The sequence below is a fragment of the Panthera uncia genome (genome assembly GCF_023721935.1).
Source record: "Panthera uncia isolate 11264 chromosome D3 unlocalized genomic scaffold, Puncia_PCG_1.0 HiC_scaffold_8, whole genome shotgun sequence".
NCBI lineage: Eukaryota > Metazoa > Chordata > Mammalia > Carnivora > Felidae > Panthera > Panthera uncia.
This window is the reverse complement of record NW_026057586.1, coordinates 49,845,534-49,871,287: the sequence shown is the minus strand read 5'-3', so window position 1 is coordinate 49,871,287 and position 25,754 is coordinate 49,845,534. Positions and strand designations below refer to the sequence as shown.

Here is a 25,754-nt window from a genome sequence, read left to right as displayed (position 1 = left end):
CAAGAGAAAGAATAAAAACCACATGCTTTTACAGAAAAAGCATCTGACAAAACAACATCCATTCACGATAAAAACTCTCAACAAAGTAGGTTTAGAGGAAACATACCTCAACATAATAAAGACCATATATGAGAAACCCACAGTGAACATCATACTCATGGGGAAAAGCAGAGCTTTCCCACTAAGATCAGGAACAAAAAAGGATGTCCACTCTCACCACTTTTATTCAACATAGTACTAGAAGTCCTAGGCACAGCCATCAGACAAGAAAAAGAAATAAAATGCATCCAAATTGGTAAGGGAAAAGTAAAACTTTTGCTATTTGCTGATGATATGATACTATACATAGAAAACCCTAAAGACTTCACCAAAAAACCATTAAAATGAATATATGAATTCAGTAAAGCTCCAGGATACAAAGTTAACATACATAAATCTGTTGCATTTCTATATACTAATAATGAAGTAGCAGAAAGAGAAATTATGAAAACCTCATGTGCAATTACACTAAAAATAATAAAATACTTAGAAATAACTGAACCAAGGAGGTGAAAGACCTGTACTCCAAAAACTAAAACACTGGTGAAAGAAACTGAAGATGACACAGACAAATGGAAAAATATTCCATGCTCATGGATTAGACGAACCAATATTATTAAAATACCCATACTACTCAAAACAATCTACAGATTTATCATAATCTCTATCTAAATATCAACAGCATTTTTCACAGAACTAGAATAATCTTAAAATTTGTACGAAACCTTAAAAGACCTGAATAACCAAAGCAATCTTGAAAAAAAATGAACAAAGCTGGAGGTATCACAATCCCAGATTTCAAGATCTACAAAGCTGTAGTAATCAAAACAGTATGGTATTGGCACAAAAATACAGATGGATCAATGGAACAGAATAAAGAGTCCAGAAATAACCCCACACTTATGTGGTCAATTAATCTATAACAGAGGAGGAAAGAGTATAAAATGAGGAAAAGACAGTCTCTTCAACAAATGGGGCTGGGAAAACTACATGCAGGAGAATGAAAGTGGACTACTTTCTTATATCATACACAAAAATAAACTCAAAATGGATTGAAAACCTAAATGTGACACGTGAAACCATAAAACTCCTAGAAGAAAACAGGCAGTAATCTCTTTGATGTTAGCCACAGAAACATTTTTCTGGATATGTCTCCACTGACCAGGGAAATAAAAGCAAAAGGAAGCTATTGGGACTACACCAAAATTATAGGCTTTTGCACAGGGAAGGAAAGCATCAACAAAACAAATAGGCAACCTAGTGAATGTGAGAAGATATGTACAAATGACTTATCTGATAAGAGGTTAATATCCAAAACATCTAAAGAATTTATACAACTTAATACCAAAAAACCCCACAAATAATCTTATTTAAAAATGGGCAGAATGCCTGCAGAGACATTTTTCCAATGTTGAGATAAGATGCTCAACATCTCTAATCAACAGGGACATGCCAATCAGACTTCAATGAGCTATCACTTTACATCTGGGAGAATGGCTAAAAAAAACACAAGAAATAATAAGTGTTGATGAGGATGTGGAGAAAAAGGAACTTTCATGCACTGTTAATAGGAATGCAAATTGGTGCAGCCACAGTGGAAAATAGTATGGAGGCTCCCCCCCAAAACTAAAAATAGAATTACCATACAATCCATAATTCCACTAGTGGGTATTTACCTAAAGAAAACACAAACACTAGTTTGAGAAGTTAAGTGCACCCCTGTGTTTATGGTAGCATTAGTTACAATAGCCAGGATACGGAAGCAACCCAAGTGTCTATTAATAAAAGGGTGAAGAAGATGTGGTATACATATACACAACAGAATGTTACTCAGCCATAAATGTGAACGAAATCTTATCATTTACAACATATGGATGGAGTTAGAGGGTATTATGCTAAGTGAAATAAGTCAGTCTGAGAAAGACAAATACCATGTGATTTCACTCATATGTGGAATTTAAGAAACCAAACGAACAAAGAAAAGAAACAAACAAAAATAGACTTTTAAATACAGAAAACTGGCGGTTCCGGGAGAAAAGGTGGGTGGGGGGACAGGCACAAAAACAAAGGAGATTGAGTATACTTATCTTTTTTAAAAAATAATGTTTATTTATTTTTGAGACAGAGAGTGGGGGATGGGTGGGGGGTGGGTGGTGCAGACAGAAGATCTGAAGCAGCCTCTGCGCTGACAGCAGAGAGCTCAACGCGGGGCTACAACTCACGAACCATAAGATCATGACCTGAGACGAAGTTGAACGCTTAACTGACTGAGCCACCCAGGTGCCCCAAGAGTACAGTTATCTTGATGAACAACAACAAATTCACAGAATTGTTGAATCATATTGTATACTGAAATTAGTATAATACCGTATGTTAATTACACTTCAGAAAAAAAAAAAAACTGGCAGACTAAAGACACAAAGAATAAATGGAATCTTAGAAAAGTCACCAAGGGGTGAGAAAACTCACTGATTAGAAAATGGATGTTGTTTTTTCTTCCAAAAAGCAACCCTAAAACCATAGTAAGTAAAAAAACCTATACAATTTTCAAGTTCCCATGTAACAGTTAAAAACAAAACAAAAATTATTATGAACTAAAAACAAAAAGAAAATCATTAAAAATTTCAGAAGAAGTAAAAACCTGCTAATAGCTTCTGATGACAATACCATAAATTAAGAAATTAACAATTACAATGGGAAATAAGTATTTCCTACTTTTGTCCATTAATAAGTCTTCCAAACATTTACCTACCCATTAGTACTAAGTACCCACAGTACCCAGGCTTCAGTCTCTGAATGCCATATGCCACAAAAAATGACTACTGTTCCTTAGAAAACTGGTAACTCCAGGTCTGGTAGAGAAAATAATTCTAGAAAATATATTATGCATAACAAAAAGAAAAGGAGCAGTAAATTTGAAGAGATTCTCACTGGCCTCAAATGAGCATCAGTAAAAATACTGCAATGGGCTAACGGATATCAAATATATTAAAATCCAGAAGTTCATAAATATATTTAAAAACGTCATTGGTCATCTTTGGAGGATGGAGGGGTAATGACTTACTGTTCTGAAATACGCTAAAAGAATAAATATTTAGTCAGACTTTATTTTATAAGCTGTACCTCATTATAACTATATAATTGAATAGTAGTATTCCAATTAACAAATGAATGAAGAATGATACAAATAGATCATCATAGTTGAAAACTCCTAAATAGATACAGGATCTAGGCAATGATATTCAATAGCTGCTAACATCACAAAACAAGATAGCCAGCCTTTATTTGCCTCCTGGTGCCTAAATAATACCGCTTACAAGTATAAGCTTGTAAACAAAATATTCTTTCAAGGTAATTCAAAAATTCTGTCAAAGCCCTATCTGAAATAGATCAAGCCTCTAGATGCACCAGTTTAAAGTACTACAAGGGACAGAGCAACATGTTTGCTAGTTTCTTCAAATAACAGTAAAGACAAACTTCAAAGAACAAAAAAGGGAGAAGAAACCTATAGATAAAAGAAACCTAAAGGACACATTAATGAAATGCAATGTACAGAGCTTGACAGGATCTTAACTGAAGCTAAATAAATACAACAAAAACAACAGATTATGGGACTACTTGAGGAATGTGAACACTGACTAGATATTTTACAATATTGTTATCTTTTTTCCAGGTTTGATGATATTATGGTTATTATTCTTTTTCAAGTCCTTATCTTTGGGGTGCCTGGGTGGCTCAGTTGGTTAAGCGTCTGACTCGTGATCTCACAGTTCATGGGATAGAGATCCACGTTGGCCTCTGCGTTGGCAGTGTGGAGCCTGCTTGGGATTCTTTTTCTCTCCCTCTCTCTCTGCCCCTCTCCTGCTCATGCTAGTTCTCTCTCTCAAAATAAATAAAACATAAAAAAAAAAAAAAAAAGTCCTTGGGAATGCAAACTGGTGCTACTCTGGAAAACAGTGTGGAGGTTCCTCAAAAAATTAAAAATAGAACTACCCTATGTCCCAGCAACTGCACTACTAGATATTTATCCAAGAGATGCAGGGATGCTGTTTCGAAGGGGCACATGCACCCCAATGTTTATAGCAGCACTATCAACAATAGCCAAAGTATGGAAAGAGCCCAAATGTCCATCGATGGATGAATGGTTAAAGAAGAGGTGGTATATATATATATATATATATATATATATATATATATATATATATATATATAAAATGGAGTATTACTCGGCAATCAAAAAGAATGCAATCTTGCCATTTGCAACTATATGGACGGAACTAGAGGGTATTATGCTAAGTGAAATTAGAGAAAGACAAATATTGTAAGACTTCACTCATATGAGGACTTTAAGACACAGAACAGATTAACACAAGGGAAGGGAAGCAAAAATAATATAAAAACAGGGAGAGGGACAAAACACAAGAGACTCTTAAATACAAAGAACAAACAGAGGGTTACTGGAGGGGTTGTGGGAGGGGGATGGGCTAAATGGGTAAGGGGCATTAAGAAACCTACTCCTGAAATCATTGTTGCACTATATGCTAACTAAAATGGATGTAAATTAAAAAATATATTTTAAAAAATAAAAATAAGAAAAAAATCAAGTTTATGCAGTATTGTTAAAAACAAAAACAAAAAAATCAAAAAGTCCCTAGCTTTAAGAGATACTGAAATATTTACAAATTAAACAAAGTGTTGCCTGAGATTTGCTTCAAAAGAATTCAGTGTCAGAGGTTTGGGAAAGGGAGGTGGGGGTATAAACAAAACATGACTGGCTGCTAGATGAAGATTACTGAAGTTGGATGATGAGTACACACAAGGAGATCATTATAATATTCTACTGTGGTATATGTATGAAATTTTCCAAAATTCAAAGTTGAAGAAACCAACTAAAAAATGGTTTTTAAGAAAACTTTTTCAAATGGTTAATTAAAAAAATTTCTCTTTGCATTTCAATCTAAGAATCACAAAGTTACTGGATGACAAGCTTATCATTTCATTTAAAATTTTCATTCCTTAATGACATTTTGATCTGTATCCATTCTTTTTGTTTAAGCCTCTATCTCCTAGACTTTTAGAAGCTAGCTTTTGTCTGTTACAGCAGCCTTGAAATACTAGTCCAAGTGTTGGCAAACTTCAAGCCCTCAGCCTTCTTCTCTATAGACATGAAGCTAAGAATGCTTTTTCATTTTTAAAGGGCTGTGAAAAGTAAAAAAGAATATGTAAAAGCGACAGTATGTAGCCCACAAAGGCTAAAATATTTATTAACCAGTTATGTTTGGGAAGTCATTTCCCATACACAACAAAGAAGCTTTTGCCCATTATGGATACATGGAAGACATTTAACTAGGAAATAACATGACCCTGTCAGAAGCCCAGCATCACAAACTATGAGAAATTTATACCTGAGGGACCTGAAATTCCTATGAACCACAGAAGATTAACGTAAGATCTGTGGGGTTTTTTTTACCATGATGAATCTTTAATACGTATATTGAGCCTCATATAAATTGCGTACATTTTTTAAAAGTTTATTTACATGTTGAGACAGAGACAGAGCGCATGCAGGAGTGTGGAGGAGGAAGGGCAGAGAGAGAGAGAATTGCTGTCAGTGTGGAGCCTGACCCAGGGCTTGATCTCACAAACCATGAGATCATGACCTAAGCTGAAATCCTGAGTCGAACACTTAACTGACTGAGCCACCCAGGCACCCCAAGTTGTGTGCATTAAAAAAAATGTGTATTTATTTTTGAGAGACAGCAAATGGGGAAGGGGAAGAGAGAAATGGAGAGAGAGAATCTGAAGCAGGCTCTGCGAGGTCAGCACAGAGCCTGATGTAGGGCAGAAACACACAAACCATGAGACCATGACCTGAGCTGAAATCAAGAGTCAGATGCTCAACCGACTGGGCCACCCAGGCGCCCCAAGTTGTGTGCATTTTAAATGTATATGAGCTTTTTGATTCATGAAGCATTGAAAAAGGATAAACATCAACAATAAAGCATGCTATATATTTTCCTTACCTTCACCAATATCTAAATATTAGATCCAGTTAAAAACCACTGTTGATGAACATATGATGGTCTCTTCCTTGAAAGCAAAAGCACTTCAAAGCTCAGTCATATCCGGCAGATCACAGACTTAAATAATTTTAAAATTGGAGTGATTATAAGGGTCACCTATTCTAACCTCCTTGGTTTATATATACAGAAAGCAGGTGAAGTGACTTTCACACAGGTAATAAGCTGTACATAAAAAGACCTAGAGAAGCAATTTAAGGAAGTGAACTAGGAGGTTTTTTTTAACGCATATAATGAAGTTACTTTCTTGGTTACATTCAAGTCTATTTTAAGTCTAGTCCCTGAGAAATAAGATTGCACAACGCTCCTCAGCTAAAAACCAACAGGAGATCTTAATTTCCGTTTCCATAGACACAAAAACTGACCCTGACCTCTCTCCACAGAATTATAGCTAGTCATCAAGCCCCATGAGAACCCAAACTATGTTCCCATCCTGTGACTAAGGTTAAAAGGACTACCCCTCCTCCAACTTTCCCCTGAGACATCTGGCAACTTCTGTGCGTATCTGTTTTGATTATGTAGTATGGATCCTTTTGCTAATAGGAACAGAAAATAGAAAAATATGTGAGAAGTGGGTAGAGACAAGAATCTTTTTGAAAACAAATTGATTATATTTCCATTACCAAAACTGTTTCTTTACAATTAGTTACACTCAATTTTTTCCTTTTAGATTTATAAAGACAGCTGATATCTGTAATCCTAACCTTCCTAAGAACATAGTTCTTTATTAGCAATGGGCTATTTCTGTAATTCAGTTTCTATTTCTGCCAACAATGCACAAGGAATTCCCAGGTTTTAATAGTTGTAATCTTCTTTTGATTAGTCCCACTTTGAGTAAGGCTTTTGTGAATTAGGCATGTTTTAAAATTAAGTTTTCAGTAATCTGGCTGTAAAATTAGAAATACATTACTGACCTCACAGGGGTGCCTGTGAGAGTGAAGAAATTACAATGTGACAGAAAAGTAGGAATTATCCTGAAAGAGAAAGAATGCTAATCACTTCCAATTTCACCAAAGTTATTTTGTTTATGAGAGCAATATGATAAAAAATATATTACTTTACACTTAAAAATGATTAATATGTTTTTAGCCACAATTAAAAATAAATTTTTAAAAATTACCTTCCTTTGATAAACAAAATACGGTATATACATATAATGGAACATTATTCACACTTAAAAGGGAAGAAAATTCTTATTTCTTTTTAAAAATTTAAGTTTTAAGTTTTATTATTTTTACTTATTTTTTATTATGTTTTTTAATGTTTCATTTATTTTTGAGAGAGAGAGAAAGAGAGAGAGAGTACAAGCTGGGGAGGGGCAGACAGAGGGAGACACAGACTCCAAAGCAGGCTCCAGGCTCTGAGTTGTCAGCACACAGCCTAACATGGAGCTCGAACTCGTGAACCACGAGATCATGACCTCAGCTGAAGTCGGATGCTCAACCGACTGAGCCACCAAGGCGCCCCCAAATTTTAATTTTTTAAATTCAAGTATAATTAACAGTGTTATAATAGTTTCATGTATACAATACAATGATTCTACAATTCTATACATTACTCAATGTTCACTGGTAAGTGTGTTCTTAATCCCCTTTACCTAATTTCACCCACCTATCCGTGGCAACCACCAGTTTGTTCTCTGTATTTAAGATTCTTTTTTTTGTCTCTTTTTGTTTGTTCTTTTGTTTCTTAAGTTCCACATGTGAGTAAAATCATATAGTATTTGTCTTTCTCTGATTGATTTATTTCAATTAGCATTATACCCTCTAGGTCTGGTCATGTTGTTGCAAATGGCAAGATTTCATTCTTTTTTTCATGGCTGTGTAATATTCCACTGTGTATATACACACAATGTATACACATATATACATACATATATATATTACTTCTTTATATAATATACAGTATATGTATATATACACATACATATTGTACATGTTACTTCTTTATCAATTCATCTATGGAGGGACACCTGGGTTCCTTCCATATTTTGGCTACTATAAATAATGCTACATTAAACAAAGGGGTGCACTCCTCTTTTTCAAATTAGTGCTTTTGTATTCTTTGGGTAAATACCCAGTAGTGGAATTACTGGGTCATATGGTAATTCTATTTTTAATTTTTGGGGGAGCATCCATACTGTTTTCCACAGTAATTGCATTGATTTTCAGTCCTACCAATAGATGGGAAGTGCACAAGGGATCCTTCTTCTTCACATCTAAAAAAAGAAGGAAATTCTGATACATGCTACAACATGGATGAATCTTGAAGACATTATTCTAAGAGAAATAAGACAGATACAAAAGGATAAATATTGTATGGCTCCTCTTTTATGAGGTAGTCAAATTAATAGAGTAGAATGGTGGTTACCAGCAACTGGAAGGACTGGAGAATGGCGAGTTATTGTTTAATGGGTATAGTGTTTTAGTTTGGGATGATAAAAAGGTTCTGGAGATGAATAGTAGCTGTGGTTGCATAAAAATGGACTTTATGCTACCGAGGTGTACACTTAAAAATGGCTAAGCCAGTAAATTTTACCACAAGAAAAAATATTACCTTGAAGGTCTCCAATCATCTCAGAATCATGACCTCTGTCTCTTCGTTCAGCTTCTAACACAGCTTGCAGCTGGTAATAGTCCTTGTCCATTTGTGTCTTGGAATTCTCTAAAATTCTATTTCTCTCCTGCAATTCTCTGTTTAAGGACTCTAGCTGACTAATTGACTTACTCATCTCTGTGTGACTCTTCCTTAATCTTACAGCTGTGTCTGATTCTGTCCTAAGTAAGTCATTGGCTTCTTCTAGCTATTAAAAAAAAAAAAAATAGTGAGAGCAAGAAAATAGGTTGTTGACCAAAATACAATCAAATTTACTTTAATTAATTATAATTTTAAACAGCTTAGTTAAAAAACTCACCTGCTTTTGTAACTGTGTCAGCTTCTCATTAGCAAGCTGTGAATTCTGACTTACTTTCTTTAAGTCTTCTAACTGATCCTTTAATGTAGAAACTAGAAAATGAAGAAAAAATGTAGAAATTAGAAAGTTATTATAGAGGAAACATGTAAGTACCTTAAAAAACTATTGTAGCCATAGTCAGCTACAACAGGTCCACTCCCAAAGTCATATTTCATCATGGAAGTACTTATATTTAAATTCAACAAAAAGTACAGCATTGTTTTACAATATAGACTACAACAGATTTGTTTTCAGCCGTGTAATAATTCTTTTTTTTTTTTTTTAATGTTTACTTTTGAGAGAGAGAGAAACAGAGCATGAGCTGGGGAAGGGCAGAGAGAGATGGAGACACAGAATCTGAAGCAGGCTCCAGGCTCTGAGATGTTAGCACACAGCCCAAAACAGGGCTCGAATTCATGAACCGTGAAATCATGACCTGAACCTAAGTCGGACACTCAACTGACTGAGCCACCCAGGTGCCTCAATATTTAAATTCTTTATTCTGTTAATAAGCTCAATCTATTAGTGAAATATAATAAAGCTAGTTCTAGTATTTATTTTTGAATAGCATAAGTCTTTGAATATCTAAAGATCTAAAAAACAGTTCGAAATTCAAAAGTACCAAATGGTCTTAGTGTAGGATAAGCTTTCCTCCCTCCATAGTTTCCCAGTCCTTCTGGTTCTCCTCCCAAGCAACAACTATTATTAATTTCTTGCATATGCTTCGTAAGACAGTGTATGTGTCCATACCCTCATACATAAAAACACACAAAATATATATTTTTTCCACATCTACACACACACTTAAGTATATACAGACAAGCACTCTCATTTTAAACAATACTATTTTTTTCACTTAAAAGCACATCTTAGCCATAATGCTACAATGAATACCTTGTTTATATATCAGTGTGCATGTGCACAAGTGTATACATAAATTAATTCCTAGAAATGAATCACTGGATCAAGGGTATAGAAAGATATTTTAAATGTATTTTTAACACTAATATGAAAAAAACATGAAATTTTAGTTAATAATTCTCAAATTGCTGCTTGTAAGAAATTGCCTAGAGAGCTTATAAAAAATACCAAGGCCCAGGCCACATGTTTAGATCAATTCAATTAGAATTTCAGAGGTTAGGCATGAAATTAGTATTCTTTAAAGCTTCCCAAGAGATTCCAATATGCATACAAGGATGAAAATCACTCTTTTAGCTAAAACAGGACTACTGACTTTAATATGTTATACATTTATCTTGGAACATGGTTAATTAACACATGAGGTGTCCTAGGACTGTGACTTCAAAAATATATCATAGGCCCTAACCTTAAGATACCTCATGACAAAGACCTCAAGTATAGTGTTAGCCAGAAATTTCAGTGTTTTTCAAAAGTAGAAACAGTTTACCTTCATTTTCTACATTTCTCCTCTTCTCATTTTCCTGTTCTACTTTTCTTTGGTACTCATTAATTCTATGCTGTAGCAACATTTTCTCTTTCTCAATCTGAGACACTGTAGACTCTAGGTTTCTTCTTTGATTTCCCTGTAAACATAATGATAAAAGTCACCACTGCAATTAAACTCTTTATTTATTTATAGGAATACTATATTCTTTTAAAATAAAACACACAATGGGGTGCCTGGATGGCTCAGTTGGTTAAGCATCTGACTCTTGATTTTGGCTCAGGCCATGATCTTCCGGTTCGTGAGATTGAGCCCTGTGTCAGACTCTGTGCTGTCAGCTTGGGGTTCTCTCCCTCCTTCCCTCTCTTTCTCTCAAAATAAATAAATAAATTTTAAAAAAAGAAGACTTAAGATGGATTCTTTTTTGTTTCAAAATCAGAAAGTACCTGTAACGACAACTTTCTAAAAATAGAATTAGCTTGCTTTATAGGAAGACTGAGAGAATCCCCTTATTCAAACTAGATATGGAAAATTTTCAGATTTTTAAATCCATGAATATAAAAAACTATGAATCTTATCAGAAAGCTGCTTTATTAGTTTAAGATGACCACACTGCATTCCATTACCAATATTTTGATTTATAATCCTAAATTAAAGATATAAATATGAAAGATAATAATTACACATTTGATAATTAAATGGTGCAAAACTCAAAATGGTACAAAATGCTAGTGTGTGTAGTAAGTTCACTAGTCCCTATGTGTCTCCTTTAGTCCTCTTCCTGTCTCAACAACTTACCTTTTCTAAAATGTTCTATGTATCTACCCACTAATGCATATTTAAAAAGTAATGAAGGAGACACTTACTTTAGAAAATAAAACTGCAGGGGAGGGGAGGGTTAAAGAAAAAAAAAATAGCCAAACCTTCACAAATTAAAAATTTATCTTTTTTTTCTGAGTTACCACTTCCATGCTTTTGAAGCTTCATTTTTTTAAGACTCCACACTGGGAAAATCTCCGTTATAGTGTTTTTCTGGGCTTTCCCATCATTAAGCAAAACTCATGTTTTAAGGACAATGCTGTTAGCTTTAGTAAAATTTGCAGAGATCATCCAAGATCTTTCCAATTCTGAGATTTTATCATTCTAACTTTTAATTCTTTTCATTTTTAAATTTTGATTTCAGGAAGTTGCAAAGATACCACAGAGAGGTTTCTTGTACTCTTCCACTCAGTTTCCCCTAATAGATACATTTTATGTAACATCAGCACAGTAACAAAATCAGGAAATTGATACTGGTATAAGGTATGTATGTTTCTGTTATTTTAGCTTATGTGTAGATTCATGGAACCACCATCGCAATCAAGATACAGAACTGTTCCATTGGCACAAGATCTCCTTCCAGCCAGCCACTACTTAAGAGCTTAGAAGCTGCCCTTCTCCCACCACCCACATTCCTGGCAACCAGTAATAGGTTCTCCATGTGTGTAATTTTGACTTTCTTTGAGAATACATTAATGGAATCACACAGTATGGACCTTTTGGGAATGGCTTTTTACACTCGATATAATGCCCACAAGATCCATCCAAGTTGTTGTATCAATAGTTCATGCCTTTTTGTTGCTGAGTAGTACTCCATGGTATAAATGTATCAAAGTTCGTTCAACCATTCACCTATGGTAGGACATTTTGATTATTTCTAGTTTTTGGCATTACAAATAAGGCTATTATGAACAGCAGTATACAGGTTTTTTAAGGATATAAGTTTTGTTTTGTTTTCTCCCTAGGATAAATGCCCACAAGTGCAATTGCTGGGTCGCCTGGTAGATGCATGCTTAGTATTTTAGGAAACTGCAACAGTATTTTCCAGATTGGCTGTACAATTTTAAATTCCCATTTGCAATGCATGAGTGATAGTTTTTCTATATTCTTGCCAGTTTTGGTATTGATGCTATTTTTTATTTTACTTGCTCAAATGATTATAAAGTGATTTCTCATGGTGGTTTTAATTTGCATTTCCCTTATGACTAATGATATTGAGCATCTCTTCATATGTTTGTCATTCACTCTGATGAATGACATGTCTTCTGCCAATTTTCAAATGGGATTATTTGTTTATTCAACTGCTGAGCTTTAGAGTTCTTTATTCTAGATAGAGTCCTTTGTGATGTACATAGTTTGCAAATATTTTTTTCCCAATCTATTTCTTGTCATTTCATCCTCTTATCACGTTCTTTCACAGAACAAATATTGTTAATTCTCATGAAGTCCAAATTGTTGAATACTTTTCCTCATGTGGATCATGTTTGTGGTGTCATGTCTAAGAACTTTTCACCAAGCTGTAGATCCCTAGGGTTTTCACTTATTTTTTTTTTCCTAAAAGTTTTATATTTTCATGTTTACCTTTAAATATGACCCATCTTGAATTAATTTTTGCATAAAGTATGAGACTTAAGTTGAGGTTCATGTCTTGGTCTATGAATATCTAATTGCTCCAGCACCACTTGTTAAAAAACTCTTTCCTCCATTAAATTGCTTTTGCACCTTTGTAAAAAAATCAGTTGGCTGTAAATGAGAGACACTGATTTATGATTTTCTTCGTAGTACTGTCTTTGTTAGATTTTGTCATCTGGGTAATTCTAGTCTCATAAAACTCACTGGGGAATGTTCCCTTCTCTTATATTTTCTGGAAGAGATAGTGTAGAATTGGTATTAATTCTTTTTAAAACATTTGGTGGAACTCTCTAGTAAAACCACCTGGTCCTGGAAGATTACTTTTTGGGAAACTTTTAAATTATGAATTCACTTTAATAGTTATAGAGGACTATTCAACTAATCTATTTCACATTGTGTGAGTTGTGGTAATTTGTATTTTTGGCAGAATTATTACATTCCACCTAGATTTCACACTTACATGTTTAGAATTGTTTATAGTATTCCTTTATGATCCTTTTGGTATCTGGAGGGACTATAGTGATATGCTTGCCCTGTTTTATTCCTGATACTGATCATTTGTGTCCTCTTTTTCCTTTATCAATCTTGCTAAAGGTCTGTCAATTTTCCAAATAGCTGGCTTTCTGTTTTCATTGATTTTCTCTATTGTTTTTCTATTTTCAATTCCACTGATCTCTACTCTTATCTTTATTTCTCTTCCCTTCTTTTTGCTTTGATTTTACTCTTCTAAGTTCTTGAGGTAGGTGCTTAGATGACTGATTTGAGATTTTTCGTCTTTTCTAATGTATGCCTTTACTGCATAAATTTACCTTAGAACACTATGTTAGCTGCATCCCACAAATTTTGATGTTTTATTTTCATTTTCACTGTTCAAATTTTTTTTTAAAGATGAAGAGCCATAACTTATTTTATTATTGTATAGTTGACACACAACTATTAGTTTTTCAGGTGTACAGCACAGTGATATGACAGTTCTATACATTACTCCATGCCTCACCATGTAAGTATAGTCACCATACAATGTTATTACAATATTACTGACTATATTTCCTATGCTGTGCATTTCATCTCCATGATTTTGTAACTAGAAGTTTGCACCTCTTAACCCTCTTCACCAATTTTACCCATATCACCAGCAACCATCAGTTTGTTCTCTGTATTTGAGTCTGTTTTTTTGTTTGTTTTCCAGATTCCATATATAAGTGAAATTATATGGTAACTGTCTTTCTCTGCCTGTCTTATTTCACTTAGCATATAACCCTCTGGGCCCATATAGGTTGTTGCAAATGGCAAGATTTCATTTTTTTTTTAATAAGAGCCATAACTCTAATGTAATGAGATGTAATTAACATTCCAACATAACCTTTCATTCCCGTTTAGAAGTATTCTTTGACCTATGGATTAGTTAGAACTGTGTTGTTTAGTTTCCATATGTTTGCAGAATTGCTTGATATATTAGTCATTCTAGTTTGATTACATTTTGGTCAGAGAACACATTCTGTATAATTTTAATTTTTTTTTTTTTTTGCAGAAGTTTGCTCAGGATATGGTCTATGTTGGTATGTATTCCTTGAATGCTTGCAAAGAATGTATATTTTACTGTTATCAGGCAGAGGATTCTACAAATGTTAAACATATCTTGTTGGTTGATGGTGTGGTTGAGCTTTCCTATAGGTTTGTGGATTCTCTGTCTAGACAGTGATAGATACTGAAGTCTCCAGTGATAATAATGGATCTGTCTATTCATCTTTTCAGTTTTATTGGCTTTTACTTCACATATTTTGTAGGTCTATTTGGCAGATACAAATTTATGAATATTATTATTTTCTTAGTGGACCGATCTTAAACTTAGCATACTTGAATTTTACCTGTTTTTTAGAAATGAAATACCCAAAGCTGAGGATTTGCAAAATGGATTTCTTAAAGAGACTTAAATAAATAGTGCTAATTATACACTGACCAATGGCAAGTTGGCAAAATATTATACATACATGCATAACATGTGTATGTATTACATAAATATGCATATACAAAGCTACAAATGAAAAAAAAACTGACAGATACTATTCCTCAAGAGAAAATTAAGATAGCACAAAAACCACCAGAAAGATTAACTAAAAAAACAAACAAAAAAACCCCAAAAACAAAACAACAACAACAAAGGAAGTGATCAATAAGAAGGCCATAGAAAGTATATTTCTTTGAAGGGTACTCTTTATACACAGAGTAGAAAGATATCTATAAGCTTATCAAAAGGAATGACAATGTATTATATATTTGCAAACAAACATCTGAATCATGAAATTTTTCCTTAGTAACAAAAACTTCTTGCTAGGTGACCATAGAAAACATGAATGATTCTAAAATCAATATATTACTCATTTGATCACATAAACTTATGTTAATGTCAGTCCTTTTTAAATTGTATTCTTTCCTCCTTCCTATTTGTCAGCCTCTTTCTGATGTAGTTCGGATCCCATTTGATTCTCTTTTCCTTTCTCACTTTTTAAATGTTAAGTAAGAACAATTGAAATGAAATTTATGTACTAAAATTTCAACATGGTTCTAGCATAAAACTACACAAAGGAAACTGAAGTTTAATCTAATCTGTATCACTTGAACCTACAGCTCCAAAGTGAGGCTTTCATCATAGTTCTCTGACTTTGTTCTGTATTTAAACCTATAAAGTTCCAATGCAATTTTCTTAGAAAACAAAACAATCTGAAAGAGGAAAAACTCTCAAACAGGGAAACTTCTGATTAGAAAACAAAAGTACCTCTTCATCCAATTCTTTCATTATCTTGTCTAGTTTTATGTTTGAAGTTCTGTAAAAACAAAAGCAATATAGATTAGAAATATGTTTATCTTTTTATTGCTCAGGGGTGCAACACCACATTCTTTACTTTTCCGTTTAACTAAGATGTCTTAACTGTTTTTGTGCTGTGGATCCCCTTTGGCACTCTGGTAAAGCCTGTGGGTTTTTCTCAGAATAATATATTTTAAAGCAAAAAAGGATTTAAAAAAGCCAAAAATATATTAAATATAGTCTTTTTTAAAAAAATGTGTTTCAAGAATATGTGTGGCTTCTTTATTAATATATTAAATCACAAGATCTAGCAGCAGTAATTTCAAAGTAGTGATGAGCACAAATGATAAACTATAATAAATAAAAATATTTGTAGTATCTATTAGTAATAAAAAAATTTAGCTACTGCTAATAGATGTAGATAACTGCTTTTGTTCATAGTGGAAGGAAATGTTGAATATCAGTTATAAGTTAGGGAAAATACTTTTTCTCATCCAAGTTTAAGGACCTTGAATTCATCCATGGACCCTTTGTGGGAGGGACCCTATGGATTCCAGGTTAAGGATCCCTGAACTTCCTAATGCAATACTTGCTAATAAACAAAAATTAGCCACTTAACCTTTATACAAGATTACATAGTGAAGAGAAAGGTGGCATATATGGATCAGTAAATATACCACTTAACAAGTAAGGTGAAAAGTTGAGATAAACTAAGAGTGTATTATCTCCATCACATTTTGTTTTCTTTGGCTCTGAACAGAATTCTGAGCTTCAAATCTGCATATGCAATGTTTCACATGTATGTTTCATCAAATACATCACTCAGCCCAAAATGTTACTCCCTCTGCTCCACACCCTTACCTATAATATTAATTTCTTCCTACTGTAAGTGTCCCTAAGAAAGGACATGACCTAGGAACCATCCTTGACTCAACTTCCTCCCTCATTCCCATTTAGTTGAATAAATGTCAAGTGCTGCCAACTAACTAGAGTGTTCTTTTTAAAAAGCAAATTTGATCAATTTTTTAAGCTTAATAACTTTCAATGTTTTTCCATCATCTTAGGATAAGTTCCAAATTTCTTAGCTTGTTAAAAACAGAGTCCACCAAGATCTACATTCTGTTTATCTTTCCACCCCCATTCCTCTCCTCTAACATTTTCCTTATCATTACAGACCACTTTGGCCATTCCTATTACTTCCTCAAATTGATTTCCATTGCCACTATCATTAGTTTAATTTTGGATGTAGAAACTTCTCAACATTTATGCATTTCCATATTTTATACTTAGAAATTCCTTCCAAATCCTGAGATCAGTTAATTATTTCCTAATATGTAAGTGCTTTTCTGAAAAAAGTTTGCACTATATACTAATGTATTTAGTCTATCAGGAATGGTATGCAATAAGAGTTTTACTTGTTTCCTCTTTGGCCCAATCACAAAAATGCCAGTTTTCCAATTCCATTTGTTGAATGTTACCTATTATTGAATGTGTTACTTATTTAATTTATTCAATAGTATCCACAAAAAATATCAAGTTATTGTTTTAGTTAATAAGTAACTCAGCATTGTGCCAGGTTATTTTAAATAATATTCATCATTACATATTTCATAAATATACAGGCTCTTATTAGATTTAGTGAATTTTAATATTTAACATTTACATTTTAAAAAGCACCTCATTTAATGTAATCTAATTTGCCTTTTCAGTCAGCTAATTAAAATGGGAGGAAAAAAGTAATAAATCAAGCACTAAGTGAATCGGCACTATAGTTTTTTAATAAAGACTTCCAGGAACAAATACACTTTATCCTGAGGACAATATGTCTATAACTAATGCCAACATAAATATTACTTTCCAATTCTAGGCAAGACATTCTTCATTGAATGTACATAAGCAGTAACCGTATATCGCCATCTTATTTCTGATTAATTTTCAACTGTTTTATAGAAGGCAAGTTTTAAAAAAAGTATTTGCTGTACAACCTTTAATGTTAAAAACATACAAAGTATATTCTCACCTGCACTTCTGCTCCATTTCATCTTTTAATTGCATTTCATTATGCAGTTGTTCTTCCAGCTTATAAATTGTTTTTTGCAAATTTTCCTGCTTTAATCAAAAACAAAACAAAACTCATCCTACTAAGAATATTCATAGAGAACTTAAAAATAACAAGTTTATGTTATTCTATACCTACTCAAGAATAAATTATTTGGTTCAATCTTACCCCTTTCCTTTCAATCTGAATTTATTATTAATTTAATAAGCATTTTTTCAACACCTACAAATATGTCAGGCACTTTGGTAGACATTAGTAATACAAAAAATTAAAAAGATTTGGTCCCTGTGCTTATGAAGCTAAGAGTTAAACAGAAAGGCACAGAGGAATAGGAGGGTGAAAAGAACCTACAATAATCCAAAGACATACACACAAATATTACAATATAATGTAGTGATGATAAAGTTATTTATGAGGTGTTCCAAAGGAGGGAAGAGGTCATGTCTAATTCTGCCACAAAAATGTAATGTTTGAAATGAGACTTAAAATATGAGAGATATTTACTAAGCAGAAAAGGTGGTAGAAGAAAGGCATTTTAGCCAGAATGAATGAGTCCAAAAGTAGAGAGGTGAAAGAAAACATGATATATTTTGGAAATGGAAAGAAATCAAATATAGGCAGAGCCCAGAACAGAGAGAATGAGTCACATAAAATCTGAAAAGGTGAGTGAGGCCATGATTCTTGTATGCAAAAATAGGAGTTAGAGACTTTAACCTATAAGCATTTTAAAAAGGGAAACAATATAGTATCTGCATTTTACTTTAGAGAGACAGAGAGAATGCAAGTGGGGGAGAGGAGCAGGGGGAGGGGGACAGAGAGAGACGGTGGGGGGGAAGACAGAGAGAGAGAGAGAGAGAGAAATAGAGAGAGAATCTCAAGTAGGCTCTACGTTGAGCATAGGGCTCAATCCCACAACCTTAGGGCCATGACCTTAGCTGAAATCAAAAGCTGGACACCCAACTGACAGAGTCACCTAGGCAACATTATTATTATTATTATTATTATTATTATTATTAGTTTCTGCATTTTAGAAATGCCACTTCAGTAACAATAAAGTGAAAAGAATAGAGGGAAGAGAAATTCTACTCAAAGTAACCAGTTAACAGGCTTTTGAGACAGTTCAAGCAAAAAAGCATATAGGTTTGATATGAGGCAGAGGCTGTAGGAATGAAGAGGAGGAAATGGATAACTGTGTCATTGAGAAGGCAGAATTAACCTAATAACTGATTAGAAATAAGAGACAAAAAAGTACAGCATAGGGAATAGTCAATAACATAATAACATGTATGATGACAGTTGGTAACTACACTTATTATAGTGAGCATCGAGTAATGTATAGAATTGTCAAGTCACTATATTGTACACCTGAAACTAATGTATCATTGTATGTCAACTGTACTTCAATAATACAGATTTTTTAAAAATCAAAGTGGGATGGGGCACCTGGGTGGCTCAGTTGGTTAAGCATCTGACTTCGGCTCAGGTCATGATCTCATGGTTCATGAGTTCAAGCCCCAGATTACGCTTTCTGCTGTCAGCACAGAGCTTCCTTTGGATGCTCTCTCCCCCTCTCTCTCTGCCCCTCCTCTGTTCATTCTCCCTCTGTCTCAAAAATAAACGTTTTTTAAAACTAATTAAAAAATTAAAAAGTGGGATTCTGAAAAAAAATGTCAACAGAAGAAAGAAAGAAAGAAAGAAAGAAAGAAAGAAAGAAAGAAAAGAAAGAGAGACAGAGAAAGAACAGAGTACCATTACAAAAGATATGGAACACATAAGAGCTGCTTGGGAGGGGACAGAGAGAGGATGAGTTTAGCTCTGGCATAGGATGAAGTGCTTGTGCCTGACAGAAGGACAGGAAAGGAAATCCAATCAGAGAGAGAGAGAGAGAGAGAGAGAAGAGAGAGAGAGGAAGAGGCGAGGAGAGAGAAAAGAGACAGACAGACAGACAAGAGAGATACAGCTTTGGAGTTCAGAGGAGCAAGCTGCACACACATGAGATTACCTACAAAAAATGAGCAGAGAGCCAAGATCAGAATCATCCTGAGAAACATTTAATAATTAAAGGGGAGGGAGAGAAGAAGAGGAGAGAAGAGGAGAAGGGGGAAGAGATCCTGCCAAAGGGATGGAAAATAAAATCTACAGAGGTGGGAAGAAAAAAAGAAAGAAGGGGAACATGAAAGGTTTACAAAAGTTCATAGAAGGAGGAACTGATTAATCAGTGTCATTTGCAGCAAAAAAGAAAAATAAGATAGGAATGAAAATTATTCATTATATTTGTCAGTTGCAAAGCTGTTCATTAGCATTTGCTGGAAGGCTTTCAAGGAAGAGTTGAAAATTACATCAGCTGACTTTTGTATTTAGCTGTTAACAGATATAGTAGGCACATCAAATTTTTCTTCTTCCCCTGTGATCTTTCTTACCAGAGCAAAAGATAAAAGGTAGCAGCAGCCACTGACAGAAACTTCTGGCAATCACCATTGAACAAGATCAGCCCAAAGAAAACACAATTCCACTAAATATTCTTTGAAGCCCGATGTATCACTAATCCCACAGATAAGTAATACATGAGAGCTGGGTTACAGCAGCTCCTTATTGTCACATTCCCTAGGTCAAAGATTCTTTAAAGATTTCTGAGCCCTTGTTAACTATGTAACTTGAATAGCTCTAATAGGATGAGAATTTAAAAGACATAGATGGTCAAAACAGCTAACAGGTACTCACACAGTTCACTCTCCCTTTTTCCACTTTCCCTTCACATCACCTGTTCAATCTTATATTTAAGAGTAAATATATTAAGAAGCAAGAGAATTACATCAGCTTTTAAAACATGATTGCTACTTACACTCCCCTCCTCAGTTAATAATATGTAGGCCACAATACACAGAGTTCAAAGAACTCTCCAAGGATGGCCAAATAATTATTTCTAACATATTTTTTTAAGTAAGCTCTATGCCCAACATGGGGCTTGACCTCAAGACCCCAAGATTGAGAGTCTCATGCTCTACCAACTGAGCCAACCAGGTGCCCCAACTGTTTTTAGTATTTTTAAGAAAAGTCCTGGTCAACTCTAAAGGACCTTCTCAAATCTAAGTAAGATTTTTTAACCTCTGTCCCATGAACATGAGCTATATGGACAATAAAAAGGACTCCTGTCTCTAATAATTACTTATAACAGTAATTTTCAGTGGACAAATTAGATGGTGCTGACTATACTGGTTATTCTCCCATTTGCTTTCTCTCTTTTCTAGCCATGAAATCCATGCTCCTTGAAATCAATCCTTCCTTTGGCTTGAAATCTATAGACCGCATTACCTGGGTTTACTGTCCTACTTTAATAAATGGGAGACACCAGTAGGAAATCAAAAGGTGGGGATAATGAAAGTATTCATTCTCCCCACCTTTTTATTGCCTTACTGTGGTGATAGCAGTGTTCTACATTCTATGTTCCTCTTTGATGATGCTAGGTTTTTCTGAACTATGGCAACAATACCTGTCTCTCCCTGTCCTTTCAAACTAGGGACAATAGTTTCCCACTATTGTTGATCAGTGGGTATTTTCACAGCCTTTATTTATTGCTCCTCTTGACCCTGCTCATGGCACTGTAAATAGTCCTTTCACTAAACTCTCTTTTAATGAACGAACAAAATGTAGTGTATACACAGAATGTGATATGTTCAGCCTTAAAAAGGAATCAAATTCTGAAACATGTTACAACATGGAGAAACCATGGCTAAGTGAAATAACCCAATCACAAAAAGTTAAATATTGTACGATTCCACTTACATGAGGTGTCTAGAATAGTCAAATTCATAGAGACAGAGAAAGTAGGATAGTGATTACTCAGGGCTGGGGGTAGTGGAATAAAGAGTTTAATGTGCACAAAGTTTTAGTTTGGGATGAAGAAAATTCTGGAGATAGATGGTGGTAGAAAACAATGTGAAGGTGGTTTTTTTTTTTTAATGTTTTTGAATTTATTTTTGAGAGAGACAGAGCACAAGTGGGAGAGGGGCAGAGAGAGAGGGAGACACAGAATCCAAAGCAGGCTCCAGGCTCTGAGCTATCAGCACAGAGCCTGACATGGAGCTTGAACCCACAAACCGTAAGAGCATGACCTAAGCCGAAGTCAGACGCTTAACCGACTGAACCACCCAGGCGCCCCCATTACCACAGAACTATACACCTAAAAATGGCTAAAATGGTAAATTTTATGTTATGTATATTTCATCATATATACAACACTCTCTTTAGTTAAGTCTTTTGTTTATGTTACCTGTTTTCTTCTCAAGACCCGTACTGATACCTTGATTTACCATAAATTCCTAATTCTAAAGATCAGAAAGACTGCCACTGTCAATTTGTGTAGCAATTTATAGTTAATTAATTATCTCCACATAAAATATCCCATTTGATATTCAGGCAAGAAATCAAATTGGAAGGAGATAGTAGGTTAAAAAATACTATCAAAATTTAAGTTCACTACACAATCAAAAGAAATATGTTTACTTACTTAATGTGTACTTAATATCATGCACACAAAACACACTGTCCACAAAATAACTTTTTAAAAAATATGACAAAAATACATACCAAGCTTTTATCCACATTGGGGCTACTTCGGTTATCATTAGGATTTGCTGAAGATAAGTATCTGAGAGAAAAAGAGTTTTTAGAACTAAAAGAACCAAAAACCTCTTCAATATTCAATAACCAGTAACATATACTACACACTTATTTTTTGCTTTAGTATTGTGCTTGTTCTGCTTTTGAAAAATTGAGTACAAGTTCATGACTCTTTATTTTATATAAAGATTTTATATAAAGATACATATGTATAAAAGTGATACATACATTAAATAAAACCCCCAGTTAGCTCGGAGCAGCACTCTGTAATCATATACCTTACTATCCCTGCAGCCACACATATGACTATTCATACCAAGTAGGATAAATAAAAACTATAAATAGTCTCGAGTTAGTTCAGATTAGGTTTTCGGCCATGAGAGCAGGCTATGGCAGCTTTTGCCACCAAACAAATCACTAAAGTATTTAGAGTTTTTAGAGCTTTTTGCAATAGGGATTGGGGATAAGGAATTGTTGATTTCTACAGAAATGTGCACAGCTTTTCTCTCTGCCCCAAATTACTCTTCAGCCAAGAATGATATTGCCTTTATGGGCAAAAAAGAGTTTTTGCCTAAATAGTTAACATAACCTAAGTTCTGGTGATGTCCTGCTAACCTTTTGAGACTCCAAGGCTTTATATTCACTATAAAGGTAGGTAACATATAAGATAGTAGTGATCTTTAGAAGTCTTTAGATATCTTATGAGATTATTAAACACATCTAAATAGATCATATGAAAAAGATTTCTAAGCTCTCAAATGTTATATAAAGGGAAGGTACTACTGCTGCCTTTTCTACTGCTTCTGCTACTTCCTCTACCATGCTACAACTACCACTATTAATACTTCTACCATCACCACCACTATAGTTGCCACCGTGGTCAATCAGTAGAACACTCTCAAAAAGATATCAAATAGCTCCATATACTTCCTAGCTGTTTTAGGGCAACTGATAATGCACTACATATTCACTACTAGTAAAAAACAGAAGATAAGTTCCTTTAACAGTGTTCTAAAAAAAAAAAAAAAGGAAAATATGCCATTTTTATGTTTTCCTTGGAAAATTATTCAGATCAACTAGAGAATAAAATAATCAGAAGACAGTTTTTAGGCACTGTGTAGCAGGTTTGTAGAATAAAGGTCTCATGTAACAAATGACAAATTCTAGATGTAGTACAATTTCATTCCATTAACTACTGTCTCAGAAATTCAGTGTGAGATTCCACATTATGTGATGTAAATAAAAGCATATGGCAATGCCAGTAGAATCTGAATTAGATAGGAAATCAGACCATTTTCTAAGAGATCTTCTAAATTTTAATATGCTACATAAATTGAAGTTAATATTTAGCCTCTGCAAAGTTAATAATATAACTTTCTCAAAATGCAGCACTGGAAATTAAGGACACCAAATGTAGGCATCCATTCATTCTTTCACTCCACCCCCCACCCCCCCCAAAGTCCTTTTGTATATTACATCGTTGCTTTCATATAGAATCTGGTCATTTAGATAGCTCTTTACGAGAGGTTTTAGATTATTACAAATGTAGCTAGAAGTTTAACCTTTAGACTATTAACAATCTTTGTTCATTTCGCTGTATTTCAGCAATAAAGATCTCTACCCTTGGTAACTGAAAGTATGTTTGGATTTCAGGAGTAAGAATTTCAGAAGTTTTCTATTTCATGCCAATAATTCAAATTATACTTACATTTTATACTAAGGCTAATCAGTATTTTGCTGATTCTTTAAGATCAACCACACCTTCAACCATATTATAAACAATTACTAAACAACACTATATTATGCAATAAGGTGGTGGTACTGAAGAACAGAGTACAATTTCTATTTTTGAGAAACTCAGAAATTAGTTTGGAATATGCAACATATGGATGCCAGGAAAAACTAGAGAAAATAATCATGTAACAATTTACTACAAATAGTATGTATAATGTTTATTTAATTCAAGATTACTTTCATATCAATAAACCTAAAAAAAGTGATTAACTGATATAACTACATAAAATCCAAAAACACTGGGGGGGGGGTGTTTATATCAATAGTACAACTGATCAGAAAGCAAGCCAGAGGATAAGTGATAAAAAGTACAAAAATATAGACAGACAGGAAGACAGAAAGAAAGAACTCTTTAGCAAAAACCACTCTGAAAAACTTGTCTGTGCATTTTTTTTTCCTCTGTGTATTTCAATATAAAATAGCTACAATATCATATTCACGAATATTGTGGGAAAAGGATTAAAATACTGGACTTTTCTTAGAATCAAAGTCAAGTACTACCTGCCTGGTCTGGTTGGTGATACAACAAAAAGTGTTCAGTACTATCTTACAGTTGTATTATTGGAGAAATCTCATAAGGCAGGACTAATCTGCCTTCCTGTTTTCTAAACTTGGCCTGAATAGGGTCTTATAAAAAAGTTTTGACTAAAATGACAAAATGCTACACTTGAAAATATATCCATTTCCTCATTAGTGTATGAGCATCTTAAGAGAAGGTACTAATAACTGTATCTTATTCATCTTTCTCCCTGCGTGCTTATTCATCTTTGTCTCCCTACCTGACAAAAAATAAGTTGGCAAATATGTTTGTTTGAATGAATGAATGAATGCTCAACATACTGAAATTATGTTAAATGTTTAATTTGTTTCTCATATCCATTTGAAGACTAAAGCTAACATTAGCTCATAGTAATAACAGCTAACAGTGAGTGCTTATTCCATGCAAAACATTGTTCTGTTCTACTGTATTGATATAATGAACCCTTACAATAATCCTATGAGACAAGTATCATCGCCATCATCATCATCATCATCATCATCCCTATTTTTGAGAAAATGGAAGCACAAAAGGTTGAAGTTATTTGCCCAAGGTCACAAGGTCTAAATGCTGTAAGATATGGTGAATTCATTTAGTGGTTTCTGGGGAGGGATCACTTAATTTTTGAATTACTAAAGCTTACAGGCCTTTGTAACATCAATATAGTGATGATAATGCTAGAAAACTATATGTTCTTCCAAAGTGTATTATAAAACCAGAATTCTTTGGATAACAAGATTAACTAAAATATAAGTATTAATAGAATCTTTTAACTTATTAATTGCTGTAACTTTTTTTTTTTTTAATGTTTATTTATTTTTGAGACAGAGAGAGACAGAGCATGAACGGGGGAGGGTCAGAGAGAGGGAGACACAGAATCTGAAACAGGCTCCAGGTCTGAGCTGTCAGCACAGAGCCCGACGCGGGGCTGGAACTCACGGACCGCGAGATCATGACCTGAGCCGAAGTCGGCCGCTTAACCGACTGAGCCACCCAGGCGCCCCAATTG

General features: G+C 34.0%; 1 protein-coding gene across 4 annotated transcripts in view; it reads right to left on the bottom strand.

Moving 5' to 3' along the window:
- ROCK1 (Rho associated coiled-coil containing protein kinase 1) overlaps positions 1–25,754 on the bottom strand; it is a 174,574-nt gene that overhangs the window by 65,521 nt on the left and 83,299 nt on the right. For 3 of the 4 annotated variants that reach the window (XM_049619647.1, XM_049619649.1, XM_049619650.1), the window contains exons 11-16: positions 22,381–22,441; positions 17,755–17,843; positions 15,705–15,753; positions 10,481–10,616; positions 9,034–9,125; positions 8,676–8,922 (exon numbers count right to left, since the gene is read on the bottom strand). In XM_049619647.1, the coding sequence (XP_049475604.1) occupies positions 8,676–8,922; positions 9,034–9,125; positions 10,481–10,616; positions 15,705–15,753; positions 17,755–17,843; positions 22,381–22,441 (674 nt within the window). The remainder of the gene's footprint in view (positions 1–8,675; positions 8,923–9,033; positions 9,126–10,480; positions 10,617–15,704; positions 15,754–17,754; positions 17,844–22,380; positions 22,442–25,754) is intronic. The other variant, XM_049619648.1, reaches the window with a different exon arrangement.